This window comes from Coenobita brevimanus, chromosome 24 (assembly GCF_032717465.1).
Source record: "Coenobita brevimanus isolate Jiangsu-jjx chromosome 24, ASM3271746v2, whole genome shotgun sequence".
NCBI classification, from domain to species: Eukaryota; Metazoa; Arthropoda; class Malacostraca; order Decapoda; family Coenobitidae; genus Coenobita; species Coenobita brevimanus.
Genome location: NC_136977.1, coordinates 17,496,335 through 17,511,642, shown reverse-complemented (window position 1 = coordinate 17,511,642; position 15,308 = coordinate 17,496,335). Strand labels below are relative to the sequence as shown.

The window sequence follows — 15,308 nt, the reverse complement described above, 5'->3', positions numbered from 1 at the left end:
CAGAAATTATGACTGAAAAGGCATCGATTTGACTCGACTGAGGAGATGCAGACAGAATCGCAGGAGGTGCTCAAGACCATCACGCCTGAAGCCTTCTAAGGATGCATGGATTCGTGGAAAAAATGCTGGGACCATTGCATACATGCCCAAGGGGACTACTTTGAAGGCAACAGTGAGAACTAGGAGGTATGGTGACTTATTTTCCTACAATATTCAAATTACTGGAAGTTTTGGGTAGCACCGAGTACATACAGTAATCCCTCCAAGATCTGACGTAATTGAGCCAAAGGCATGTCCAGGACGTGGTTTTGTCCGGGACTTGTGAAAAATGCCCCTGGACAGGTACTTATAGACCCCAACCCAACCTAACTTTGAAAGCCACCTAAATAACTCCCTACTGGACATGCACGGCACCTATTTAAGACCCTATTCACACAAATAAGGGACAGAAATCATAAAATAAATGAAAAGGAACCAAAGACTGAGGAATTAGAAGTGAGCATGGAAAATGTTTAGCAGTGTACAGGGTACTTACGACACATCTGTGACTGTCACGAAGATTAACCCACCTCCTCTATGCCTCTGACAGTGGTGAAAGTGCATTTGAAGCACGTACAGTAAAAGAGTGTTGCGCTGCACTTAATCCATTGCACTGCCAATTATAATTGTTTAACACTGCACATTCTGTTCTTACTTGTGCCATGCCAGTTGCAACAAGGTAGTGTCGCACTCTGCACTTAATCCCTTGCATTCTGAATTCTAATTTCTTAACACTGCACAACACTGTAAATTCCCATGTGGTCTAGTGGTGAGGTATTGCAGTTTACTCACTGTCCACCACAAAAGCAAGCACGTGGGCGGCCACAGCAATGGGCGTGCAGTCAAGACGGTAGGTAGGCAGGAAGTGGGGAGGGTGCAGGGGCGCTCTTGCGGACGTCGCCGGAACTACACACCAAAACACAGCTGTTCATCACCACACAGCAAATTTAGAGTAGGGATGAGTACATATCGGCTTCTTATTTTTTTTTTTTTTTTTTTGCATTTTGACGTTTTTTGGCCATTTTTGGACCCAAGCCCAAAATGTCTGGGAGTTGGGGTGTCCGGGTCTTAAATGGATTACTGTGTACTGTATTTATATCAGTAATCCCTCCAATATCCAACGTAATAGAGCCATAGGCAGGTCCGGATAGTGGTCCTGTCCGGATATTGGGCCCCAGCTTATGGACTTGTACTTATGGACCCTAACGCAGAAAAACACCCATACAACTCCCTCTGGACATGAATTGCACCTATTTAAGACCCAAATCACACCAATAAGGGACATAAAAGACTGAAATAAATGCAAAAGAACCATAAAATGAGGTTTTAGAGGTGAGTTTATACAATATTAAACATTCTGGGTACTTACAAGTCCCTTGCTCCTGGACTGGTTTGAACCGCCAGTTTGCAGTCCACAGTTAATCCTCTGCACTCTAAATTCTAATTTCTTAACACTGCACAACACTGTAAATTCCTGTGTGTTCTAGTGGCTAGGTATTGCAGTTTATTCACTGTTTATTCACAAAAAACAAGCACATGTGGCTTGCACTGCTATGAGCATCTGCTCTCAATCGGAGTTAGACTGTGGCTGTTGATGATGGCGGGGTAACAGAGTTGCCAGATCGCAACGGCTACATTACCAATCTCCTCAACTTTCATTACCAAATTTAACTTTTCATTACCAAATTCGTAAAGCTAGCATTTATTCTTCACTAATTATATATACAAGTGGAAATACATGTAATCACTCTCCTTATAATTAACACCATGTTGATTATTTTCAAACTATGTAGGGTAGACTGTAGACTGTAGCACCAGTCGAGCAGGGCAGTACTCCCGAGGTGGATGGAAAGCTGATGACAGGGAGTGCTGGAGCTCCCGTTTCATCAGCCCTCAGGACTAGTTCCTGACCATCCCCTTTTGCTGAACTTTTTCAGTGTCTCAGTTACACAGAGAGTAGGCCAGCATGCTCTCCAGTACAAATTTCTCTAACTATCTACACCAAACTACATGCACAGTACACACTACACTTCCTATTCAAATTCAACTAAAATGGTGCCTACTCACCAAGCCTCGGAGTCCCCAGGGGGGGGGGACCATAAATGCCCCCACCATCCGCCCCTCTCCCGGTGATGACTCGAGGTGCCTGGAACCACTGTCTGACTCTCTTCTTCTTCATTTCTGCAACATTCGTGGCCTTTCCTCTAACTTTCGCTCTGTTGAGCACCACCTCTCCTACTCTAAACCTCACCTTCTTTTTCTAACGGAGACTCAGCTGTCTGAGGCAAATGACAGCAAACCCTTTTCAGTATCCTCCTACTTTCTCTATACTCATTTCAAAGCCAAAGGTGGCTGTTGTGTATATATACGCAACGACTTATCTTGCTCTCGTGTTCCTGAACTCGATTCTTCTGAATTCTCTACACTCTGGCTTCGGCTTTCCTGTCATTTTCTGACTAAATATATCTGTGCTGTTTACTTATCCCCTAATTCTACTGACTATCAAAAATTCTTTGATTATCTTACTTCTATGATGGAACACATTCTATCCATTTCTCCTTTCTCTGAAATCTCCATTCTAATAGACTTCAATGTTCACCACCACCTTTGGCTCTCCTCTCCTTTCACGGATCCACCTGGTGAACAAGCCTACATCTTCTCTATCCTTAATGACCTAGAGCAGCTTGTACAGCACCCTGCCCGTATCCCTGACCGCCTTGGAAAGAGCTCCAACATACTTGACCTCTTCCTCACAACTAATCCTTCTGCTTACTCTGTTAATCTTTTCTCTCCGTTGGGCTCCTCCGATCACAACCTTATTACCTTAACCTGTCCTATCACTCCGGTACGGCCTGTGGACCCTCCAGGGAAACGTCGTCTGTGGCATTTTGGAGCCGCGGACTGGGAGGCCCTCAGGCAGTACTTCTTTGATTTTCCCTGGAATGATTATTGCTTCCATGGCCGTGAGCCATCTGAGTGTGCCTTGTGCATTACGGAGGTTATTCTCTCGGGCATGGAAGCATACATTCCTTTCTCATATCCTTTGACTAATGCAAGAAAGCCTTGGTTTAATCACGCTTGTTCTAATGCTGTCCGCAACAAGGAGAGGGCCTACAAAAGGTACTGGAGCCAACCAACCCCTGAATCACATCATCTTTACGTTTCTGCCCGGAATCGTGCTAAGTCTGTTCTTCGCTCTACTAAAAATAATTTCATCCATACTAAATGCTCTCAACTCTCCAACTCGAATTCTTCCCGCTCCTTCTGGCACCTTGCCAAAAATCTTTCTAACAACTTTACCTCATCATCCTTCCCTCCTCTTATCTACTCTGATGGTTCTGTAGCTATTTCTTCTACTGATAAAGCAGATCTCTTCACACAGACTTTCTCCTCCAATTCCACCTTAGACGATTCCGGTGCTGTTCCTCCATCTCTTCCCTCCTCTAACATCCTCATGGCTGACATTAAAATTTCTTCAGTTGATGTATTTTCTGCCATCACTAGCCTCAGTACTAACAAGGCATATGGGCCTGATGGGGTCCCTCCTGTTGTTCTCAAGAACTGTGCTTCTGTGCTTACACCCTGCCTAGGCAAACTCTTTCGCCTTTGTCTGTCAACTTGTACCTTTCCTTCTTGCTGGAAGTTTGCTCTCATTCAGCCAGTCCCAAAGAAGGGTGACCACTCCCAACCCTCCAACTATCGTCCAATTGCTTTAACGTCCTGTGTTTCAAAAGTTTTTGAGTCAATTCTCAATAGAAAAATTTTAAGGCATCTTTCCTATCACAACCTTCTTTCCGATCGTCAGTATGGGTTCCGTCAGGGACGCTCCACTGGCGATCTTCTCACCTACCTTTCAGACTCCTGGTCATCCTCCTTTCGGGACTTTGGCGAAAGCTTTGCCATTGCACTTCACATCTCAAAGGCTTTCAATCGAGTCTGGCATAAATCTTTAATTTCCAAACTGCCCTCCTACGGTTTCTATCCTTCTATCTGTGCCTTCATCGCTAGCTTCGTTTCTGGTCGTTCTATAGCCGTTATTGTAGACGGCCATCATTCTTCTCCTAGATCTATCAACAGTGGTGTTCCTCAGGGCTCTGTCCTATCACCAACTCTCTTCCTTTTATTCATCAATGATCTTCTAAGCTGTACATCTAACCCTATCCACTCATATGCTGATGACTCCACCCTTCACCTTTCCATTCGGTTCCGGCAACGCTCATCTCAACAGTTACTTCAACAAACAAGGGATGAGGCTATGGCACACCTAATGTCTGACTTGGCTCATATCTCTGACTGGGGTAAAAATAATATGGTTGTTTTTTAATGCATCTAAGACTCAGTTCTTACACCTATCAACCCGACAAAATCTTCCACAGGTATACCCACTAATGTTTAATAATATTCAGCTTAATCCTGCATCATCCTTGAACATGCTTGGGGTTTCATTTACTCGGGACTTATCTTGGAAAGATCATATTACATCTCTTGTAAAATCTGCTTCCAAGAGATTGGGTAAAAAGGTGTAAGCCGACTCCGCTCTTTCTTTACCCCTGCACAATTGTTGACTCTATACAGGGGTTTTATCCGCCCCTGTGTGGAGTACAACTCTCATGTGTGGGGAGGCTCCCCACACACAGCTCTTCTCAATAGGGTGGAGTCAAAGACATTTCGTCTCATTAGCTCTCCTCCTCTTACTGACTCCCTTCAACCTCTGTCTCTTCGCCGCACTGTTGCATCTTTATCTCTTTTCTATCGCTACTTTAATGGTCACTGCTCCTCTGAACTGTCTGTTTGCATTCCTCCACCTCTATGACGGGCGCGTAGGACCCGTCTGGCAGCAAACTCTCATCCCTTTTCTGTCCAACTCTCTAATGCAAGAGTTAACTGTTACTCCCAGTCTTTCATTTATGCAACAGGTCAGCTCTGGAACTGTCTCCCTCTGTCTGTATTTCCTGCTGCTTATGATCTCCAGTCTTTCAAATGCAGTGTGTCCAGGCATCTCAAAATGATCGAATCTTGAATTTGGCTCTCTATTGTATTTTGTTTTTCTCTTGGAGGGAACTGTTACTGCGGGCTCATGGCCTTTGGTTCCTTCTTCCTCGCATAAAAAAAAAAAAAAAAAAAAAATCAGAGAGAGCAAACAATCCACCATCTCCATCCTGTGTATCCTCATACATGTGAAAAATCCATTTGGTAATGCATTATTCTGATTCATTACCAAACGAATTTTTCATTACCAAATTGGCCAACACTTGGTAATGAAAAATACCAAATGGCAACCTGACAGGGGAGGGGGGAGGGGGAGGAAGGAAGGGGTGAAGGGACCATGGTGTAATAGCTGTTCGGCGCCAGGTGGAAATTTCAAATTACGGGAGGGAAAAAAGTCAGAATTTTTTCGAATTTTTTGCGGTTTTTGGCCCATTTTGGGAATATTGGATCCCAGGACGATTATGTCCGGTTAGTGGGGATGTTTGGATATTGGGCGTTCAGATATTAGAGGGATTACTTATATTTGTGTATAAGTGATTCCCTCGTCTGTAATGGATTGTATTATATCTTTTACTTTGGTTTTGCTTCTGATATAGCTGTAAAACAGCTTTGGCTGATCACTACTTTTATTTATTATATCCTCCTCAAACTGTTTTTGGGCTTCCCTCCTTATTCTTGTATAGTCGTTTCTTGCCTGTTTGTAATTATTATACGCCCTTTCACTATTGTGTCTTCTGTATCTATTCCACAACAAATCTCTTCTTTCTTTTGATTTTTTACATTCTGTATTGAACCATTTCTGTATTTTCTTATCTGCTTCTTTGTGCTGTGGGATGTACTTCTGGACTCCTAGTTCATAAAATTCACAAAAGTTTTTATATACAGCATTTAAATCTTGTCCTCTAAGCTCATTTTCCCAACAACTTCTAAGAAATACTTCTTTAGGTCTTGATAATTTCCCTTTTTATAGTTTAGGCTCTTTTTGTAACTGTCATTGCTGTTTACTATGTCATATGCTATCCTGAAGCTATAATTTAGTACTGCATGATCGCTTTTACCGAGTGAAGGGTGATATATTAAACTGTCAATATCATTTTCTTGCCTAGTAAATATTAGATCTAGCACTGAAGGTACATCAAGCCCTCTTTTTCTGGTGGTTTCCCTCACATGTTGCGTTAAGAAAAACTCTCGTATGAGATCCAGGAGCTTTTGGTCCCAACAGCTTTCTTGGCTATTTATATCTAGAGTATTCCAATTTATATTTGTATTGAAGTCCCCAGTTAGTATAATTCTTTCCGATTTCTCTTCCATTTTATGTAGCAATGATCTTATACTTTGAATTGTGCTCTCTGCCAGGTCCTCATATTCGTCTCTTTCCCATGTGTTTGATCTGGGTGGCACATACAAATTGGCTACAATTACTTTACCTTCAGATGTGTCGATCTCTACTGCAATCAGTTCTACTTGTGATGGTATATCTAGTTTTATTTCCTTGACTTTTAGATTTTTCTTAGTTAATATTATAATTCCTCCTCCTTTTTTTAAATTTCTGTCTCTTCTCCATATATTGTATTCCTCTAAGTTTAGTATGTCATTGGATATCCTTGGTGTTAATTTTGTCTCAGTTAGGCATATTATTTGTGGTTCATTTTCTCTGACATAATCATTCATCTCTAGTAATTTAGATACCATTCCATCCATATTTGAGTACATCAACTTTATCATCTTGTTTATATACTTGTCATGACATGGTTCTACTACCTTCCTCCTTATTCTTCCATCCTGTTTGTGTACCACTTTCGTACCTGCAATCCTATTACTTTGTAAAAAAAATTTCTTCTTCTCCTCTTCTGATCTTCCCTCATTTTTTGTTTTTGCTTCCTCCCTTTTCTCTTTCAGTAATTCCAGTTCCTCTTGTGTTAGGCATCGTTTTATCCATACATTTCTGAACTCCTCTTTTTCCATAACATTCTTTGCATTTTTTAGTATCTCTTCCACAGTGTTTACACTCTGGAAAGTCACCTTTAGAGGTCTTGTCTTGCTTTTCTCGTATTTCCCTAACCTTTTGTGTTCCTCTATGTCTTTACTACAGATTTCCTCTGATACTTCTTTCATTAAGCTCATTACATTTGCCATCTCCTTTTTGTCTCTAGTGATCTTGTTTTTAACTTCTTCCTCTTCTATACCAGTGATTACTATTGATTTGTTTATCTCTACTGAATCTCTGACTAATTTTGGATTGTTTTGGATTATTCTTTTCACTTCCTTTTTAATGCTTTTTTCCTCCACCCTTGTTTCTAAGTCTTTCTTTACTTTCACCATTTCAGCACACGTGGTTTCTACATCATTTTTGTAGCTCTGCACAGCTTCATTCACCTGTGTTATCTTCTCCTCCATATCACTGCTCTGGTCCATAAGACTGCTTGCTTGCCTAATTGTCTCTGTGTCATTTTTGAACTCTTCCATAACACTCTCGTGATTGAGTACTGTACTTGCCATTTCACTCACTTTCTTCTTAAGCATACTCAATTCCACTGTTAGTTCACTGATGGTTGTGTCTTTCTTATTGGCCTCCCTTCCTAGTTTTTCTATCTCTTCCTTTTGCAAGTGCATTTGCTTCTTTATTTCATCAATTTCATTATTAAAAGCCATTTCTAGTTTGTGTACACGTTCAACCAGTCTATTGTGAGTCTCCACTTCAACCAGTTCTTGGTAGAAATCATCATTTTGCTTTTTACTTTTATCCCTTTTCTTTTCCAAATTTGTTTTACTGAAGTATGTATCCATATTGTAATACTAAATGAACAGAGTATGTACTTACAGAGTATGTACACTTTCCCCGTGTTGCTGTAGTCTAAACAAACCCAGCTGACTCAGCGCATTTTTTTTCCTCATGGTTATTCGTTCTGTTTGAACTAGTCTTGTTTAAACTTATTACTTCTTTTCCTTTTAATAATGAAAATCATTTAGTCTAACCTGGTACAGAGCTTGACTCATTCAAGGATACTAATTTAGGTAATGCCTCTGGCCTTGTTGGTTGGTACGGAGCGCCGATGACAAACGTCTACCTCCGATGACTCCCTCTGTGTGTGTGTGTGTGTGTGTGTGTGTGTGTGTGTGTGTGTGTGTGTGTGTGTGTGTGTGTGTGTGTGTGTGTGTGTGTGTGCATGGGTGGGAGGTCAGTCTACCATGCACCACACAGTCAGTTTGAATCCGACAGTCGAACCGTGCATGACTCGCGAATCATTATTTGTGGCTTATTTTTCTGCCTTCCAGTGATTGCTTGCCTTGTTTGCCAACATGAGACCAAAGCGTAGTGCTAGCGATGCATGTGGTAACACACCAATGTGGGTTTGTAAAGTGATGTCGCTGACAAAGAAAGTTAAAGTGTTGGACAAACTTAGGGAAGGAACGTCGGAGACAATTTGCCGTCTGGACGATTCCCCGTCATTTATTTACATATCAGTTTATTTAGCAAGTACACTAGTTTTTTACTCATATGAGTTAAAAAATCCCCCTGAAAATTAGTTACTAAAGTATTATTAATCAGTAAGTATATTTATAGAATGACGGGGAATCGTCCAACGTGCGAATTGTCCTGATGGGGAATCGTCCATGTTTTGACGGTGAATTGACAATGGTGAACTGTCTCGGAATCATATGTTTGGGGTGAGTGAGTCAACTGTTCGTACAATAAAGAAGGCAGAATGCAGCATACGGGAGGCAGTGAGGGCTTGTGCACCAGACTGTGCTAAAGTGTCTCCACCTATGCCTGTGCTTGTCAGCTTTCAGTAAGTGTTAAATGTCTTACATTTTTGTTGTTTTTTATACTTTATGCTAGTTTATTAGGTGTATGTAGTGCATAAACAGTATTATTCAGATGCAATACACTTCATCATCATCATTGCCAGACGCCATGTATCCCAGACGGGGTGGCCAAGGGCTTAGAGTTAATTGTTTTACAGGGAGGGGCACTAATCCTCCACCAACCCCACTTGACACGTAGGGATGCCAACAGCATCTGGTGTTCCCAGGCGGTCACCCATCCAAGTACTAACCAGACCCAACGTTGCTTAATTAAAACATGTAATTACGTGCACACATGCACAAAACGTATATGCGAATTTCCCACATACGCGATGGGTCTGGGAATGTAACCCTCGTGTATATTAAGGGATTACTGTATACTGTATATACAATAATCTCTCATTTATATGGACATAACAGAGCCAAAGGCATGTCCGGGTAATGGAAACATCTGAATAATGAACACTATTCCCCTATCATACCCGGACCCTACCTATACCCAATCTCCAACCTATACCTAACCTATTTGTACATTACTTAAGCTTACTCTGGCAATGTTTTCCGGTCATTCAGGCAATTTAGACATCAAAATACACATAGGAATATCCAAAGTAATGCAAAACACCAAAAAAACCATGTAGAACACTGAAAACCAAAAAACACACTACCTATACACTACTGTATGTCCAGCAACCCTCCTAATTCTGGCACAGTTTTCCGGTTATTCTGCCATATTGAGACATCAAAACATACATTGGATTATCGGGAAAACAATGCATAAACAACAAAAATCCACACAAAAAAACTGAAGATACTTTGAAAATCAGTTATCTGTGATAAGTGCTAGCTCCCGGGGCTCAAAAAAAATTCCAGGCTAAATATGCCACCAGAAATTGGTTATATTGGTATAAATGGTACACCATCATCTTCGCTTGTGTTTATCCTATAAGCTAATAAAAACACAAAAAACTGACAAGTACATAAATGCAGTGAGAATGAAGTGTTCAGGAGTAAAACTTACAAACATATGCTGTACATTCCCACCATCCTAGTGCAAAATTTTGCCAGCACCTTCCAAGAGTTAAGCATATGTCTAGATGCAAAATTTCATGAGCTTTCACGTGGATTTTGTGGAATTTCAATATGACCAATAGTAGTCAAATAAATTGCAAGAATATTTAAAAACTCATTTGACAGTGTTATCATCACGGAGGAGGGTGGGGATTTAGGGAGTGAGGGGGGAGCTGGGAGGGTATGGAGAAGGGGAGAAGCAAGGCTGTGGGCAGGATTCTCCCCTTTCTGCCACGAGGCGGAGGGGCACTTTTACCATACATTTATTCGTGGCTTGCGGTCTGTTAGATGCCGAGTGGCCATGCGGAAACACAACTCATGGTGACGGGGAGACTTTAGACGTCTAATTTGGTAGAGAGGTGGACGGCAGCCGTAACTGAACATGTACTCATAGCTAGCGGTCCGTGTTACAATCTCAGGGGCAGTTAGAAAAGACTCAGCCCGGTGGCCGTGCGACTTTGGACACTGGGTGGGGATGTGTACAGACATTTTGACACCGTTTGTGGGTTACAGTCGTATTACTCAGGTGCTGAAGGTTCGTTGGGAGTGATCAGACGAGTGCGCGACTTTGACCATTCAGTACAAGAGAGGAAGAATATTTTAGCTATGGTGGTGGGTTATGGCCTACTTCCCACTCACGGCTTCAGCCCAGCAGCCACGATACTGAGTGTCCGAACACACTGACTGGCTGACAGAAGCTCTCGGGGACTTTTACGTCTGAATAATAGCAAGTAAATTCAGATAATGATTTAATACACCCAAGGTCCAGAGTCCGGATAAGGAACACATCTGGATACTGCACGTCCAGATAAATGAGGGACTACTGTATACATATATACTGTATACAGCAGTAGATATACACCAGCCAGTTGATACCAAGACCTCTACAACGGCAGCAGAGGGTAAGTAAATGGTTTTTGTGTGTGTTTGTATCACCAGTGGTTGATCTGTAAGAAAAAAAAAATATACAGTATACTTTTTGGAAAATCCAAATTACAAAAATATGCCTGGTTGTGGGAATGCGATACGGTGCAGGGAGCCTGATGACCGGGGGTTCATTTTCATTAAACCTGAATTCTGAAACTACTGTGAAACTATTATGGTGCATTTTCTTTTGTATATTATTCATCTCTGAGAGGCAGGGGGTGCAAGTGGATAAGTGGCATCTGCCACGGGTGCCAAATAATCTAGGAACATCCCACATGCTGAGTCATCTCCAACTCAGTCCTACACCAGTTCTTTGCTGGTTGCCATGCTTGTAATAGTCCAGTATTGAACCATAAGGTACTAATGACATGTATCACTGAAATTCCTAAAATACAGCACTACAGTACAGTACAATACTTAGAAATATCGTAACCAATACAAATGATCTTAATTTGTATTATTTATTATTTATGATCACAGACTTCCTTCACCATGCATAAACCCTACTTGGTTTATTACCTCCACCAACAAAGTTGGAGGAGGTTATGTATTCCCCTACGGCTGTCTGTCTGTCTGTCCACACGATATCTCCAAAAGTTCTCCATGAATTTTAATGATAATTTGTGGAAGGGTGGGTTATGGGGCAAGAAGGGATCAATTAAATTTTGGGGCAAAGCTGGATCCGGATACAGATTCTGCAATGGCATTGGCAAAGGTACATGCTCTCCGAGTGCTTTCTTGTTGGATACTGTAGCCAATCAGTTACATATACTGAGTACCACTTATTATTCATTAGTAACATCAATCTTTGTTCTGAAGGTCCATGTCTTATCTGAAATTTACTATTTTGTAAATTTATTCCTTTAACATATTACTAAGAGACTCACAAATGTGCAATTAAAGGGACAATCCAGAATGTGAAAAAAGCCCATGAGTGTTTACCAAAATACACTACTGTATTCCTTCAGTACGAGATCTGTGCTTGCTCCATATAGCTTTAGCCAAAATTTGAGAATGGAAACCATACTAAAGGGGTGAAATGCAATAACTCAAACTCAAAAGTTGTCATATTAATTCAAGAACCATTCATTTGTTTGGTGGAATGATGTTTGCAATTATATCAGCATATGCTCCACAAGCAGGCTTGGATGAGGCAGAGATGGACAGATTCTGAGATGGCTTGCTACGTGTAGTAGGCTGTATGGGGGATGATGAGACAGTGGTTTTGGGAGGGGACTTAAATGGTCATGTAGGTGAAGCAGCTCAAGGATATGAAGGAGTACATGAGGGATGTGCATATGGTACAAGAAATGAGGAAGGGGAATGGATACTCAAGTTTGGGGAGGCAATGAACATGATTGTTTAGGAAAAGAGAGAGTAGGTTGATTACATATGAGTCTGGGGGTAATAGCAATCAGATAGATTATTTCCTGGTCAGGAGGGCTGATAGCAGGTTAGTGAGGGATGTTAAAATTATAGGAAGTGAGGAGTGTGTGCTGCAACCTAAATTATTAATACATGACATGGTACTTAAAGAGCAAGCGATGAAAAGGAGGACTTCCATATTTTCCTCCTAAGAAAATATGAAAGCTGGAACACCAAGCAGTAGGGGATGCTTTCTATAGAGAGATGAGGAGAGTGGTGGCTAAACAGGGAGATGTTGACAGAGGTGTTAATGAGCGATACAAAGCCATCAAGAACAGCCTCTCGAGAGTTGCTGATGCAGTATGCAGTTGGACAAGAGGCCCACCAAGACATAAAGTAACTTGGTGGTGAGATGAGGGTGTGGATGCTGCAGTTAAGGAGAAAAGAAGACTTTTCTGGGAATGGAAGATGGGTGATAACAAAGAGGAATACTTGGCTGCCAAGTGTGGCGCTAGAAGAGGTATACAGGGCGAAGTCCGAGTCATAGACTTTTACCTGATAACCTAAATCATGTGGAATGGAAGAACATAAAATATTTAAGGTGGTAAATCAGGTGAAGAGGGAGAATTGGGATATAGCAGTGTGTAAAGAATGATGAAGGAAAGGTAGCGGTGAACAGTGGGAATACTGAAGATGCATGGAGACAGTGTTATAGCCAGTTGTTAAATGAGGAGTTTGACTGGGACAGGGAAGGTTTGGAGCCAGCAGATCCAGTGTTTGGGCCTTGGCCTTTGATTGACACTGCTACTGTGAGTGAGACAACAGGCAGGATGCTGGTGGGAAAGACAGCAGGTGTGTCTGGGATAACTGCTGAAATGCTGAAGGCCTCAGGAGATATAGGAGTGAGGTTAGTCACTGACCTGATATATATGATTATATATGAGTGTGTTTTCCCAGATGATGGACTGAAAAGTGTAATAGTAAATGTGTACAAGGGAAAGGGTAATGCCCTGGAATGAGGAAATTATAGAGGCATAAAGCTTTCAGATCAGATAATGAAGGTAATGGAGAGAGTTCTAGAAGGTATGATTAGAGAAAGAATGAATACTTGTGAGAAACAGTTTGGATTTATGTCAGGCAGGGGGATCACTGATGCCATATTCACTGTTCGACAGCTTCAGGAAAAATATATAGGAAAGAAAAGGGAACTGTACTTTGTTTCTGTTGATTTGGAGAAGGCCTTTGACAGAGTCCCTAGAGAGGTGGTGAAGTGGGCAATGAGAAAGCTTGGGATCGAGGAGTGGCTGGTTAAGGTGGTTATGGCCAAGTATGTGGGTGCTTGCACCAAGGTAAGAGTGAATGGAGATTTGAGTGATGAGTTTTCCATAAAGGTTGGCATGCATCAAGGGTCAGTTTTGAGTCCCATGTTGTTTATCATAGTACTTAAAGTCCTCTCATGTGACTTCAGGAATGGACTCCTAAGGGAGATGTTGTATGCTGATGATTTGGTGTTGACTGCAGATAATGAAAGGGAGGCAGAGGAAAGATTCAGGAGACATGGTATGGGGCACAAGGGCTTATGAGTAAATGCAGATAAAACAAAAGTGACGATATCAAGGGTTAGTGGTGGTACTGTCAAAGAAGAAGGAGAGTGGCCATGTGCAATTTGCCACAAGTGTGTAGGAAGTAATTCCATTTTCTGCGGTATTTGTGATAAGTGGGTGCAAAAGAGATGTGGTGGTATTAGAGGTAGACTGCGAGATAATGCTGATTTCATGTGTATAGTGTGTCGGGGAGAGCAGGTGGATACTGTCAGGCGTGAAAAGACCGATATTGCTGGTGAGTCTCTTTGGGTGACATGTTATGTGCTGAATTGCCTATGAAGTGTGGAAACATGTTAAGTGGTGGTATTCAGTGCCTACTGAAATTCAGACAACTGAAGCAATGACATGCTTCAGTAAACCACTATTATGACTCATAAGTATGATACAAATGTAGATATGAAAGCCAACTCAACTGAGCTAAACAGTAATATAACAAACCAAATATGTGTAAAAGATTCCCAGATAAAAGAGCAATTTATGCAAATGGAAAATAGCCAGTCAAAAATATTCATTCATATGTGTGATATATTTTATTAACAGTACAGTACCCTCGCGTCCAACACGCGTTAGTCCAGCACAATTCACGTCCAGCACGGAGAGCAAATAATTAGTATTATTTAACACGATTTAATTAATGCAACATGAGTGTGTTAGCATAACATGCACAGAGCTCCGAGAAGTGGGCGAAATCCACAGAGTTCACCTCTAGCATGATCACCCCCGGTCCAACATGGTCATACTGGACATTCCCATGATGATGATAGCCAATGAAAACTTCTGATCAAGTAGCCTTCCCCGCCCACTATCGTGACGTGATCGTGATGCCGCCCAATTAAAAACGCTTCTGCTGTCATGTGATGTTTTGTTTAAATTTCTCCCGCCACAGCGCCACTCAGTTGCATAATTCGCATTGGAAGGTGCTTTTTTCTTGCTGCATTTTCTGCCCTTGTTACTGCATTTTACCCTGCTCACGATGCCTAGGAAGCCTTCTGAGAACCCCAAGAAGCGTCGGCACCTCCCTCATGCCACCAAACTAGAAAGCATCGAGAGGAAGAAGAAAGGGGAGAGGAAAGTTGACATTGCCAAGGCCTACGACATGAATGAAGCCAACGTGAGGACCATAATAAAAAACCAAGACAAGATCCTGGCAGCCGAAGGCTATCACACGGCACTTCATACCAGGTTTGCCGAGGATACGATGGTAATTTGGAATGGTAACATGGTAAAATTGCCGACGATACCACGGGCATTTGGAATTCATCTGGATGGATTCCTGCCGAGGATACAACGGGCAAAACAGTGTGACCAAAACCCAGGTGATTCGACAGAGAATGTATCGTACTACAGCATTGAACATTTAGCCTGACACTGAATACATATTAATATTTTAGAATAAATATCAATCGTTTTGAAACCCTTCTCATCGGCGTGTGTACCAGTTTATAAACAAAGTTGCTTCTCCTTATTCTCTACCGAGTCAGCGACAGCGATCACTTTCCACTGTCA

At 41.7% G+C, this 15,308-nt stretch overlaps 1 protein-coding gene across 1 annotated transcript in view; it reads right to left on the bottom strand.

Moving 5' to 3' along the window:
- The window catches only part of RhoGAP1A (Rho GTPase activating protein at 1A), a 514,749-nt gene that overhangs the window by 34,579 nt on the left and 464,862 nt on the right, over positions 1 to 15,308 (bottom strand). The window contains exons 16-17 of the mRNA XM_080267422.1: positions 10,546 to 10,623; positions 10,168 to 10,300 (exon numbers count right to left, since the gene is read on the bottom strand). Of these exons, the coding sequence (XP_080123548.1) occupies positions 10,168 to 10,300; positions 10,546 to 10,623 (211 nt within the window). The remainder of the gene's footprint in view (positions 1 to 10,167; positions 10,301 to 10,545; positions 10,624 to 15,308) is intronic.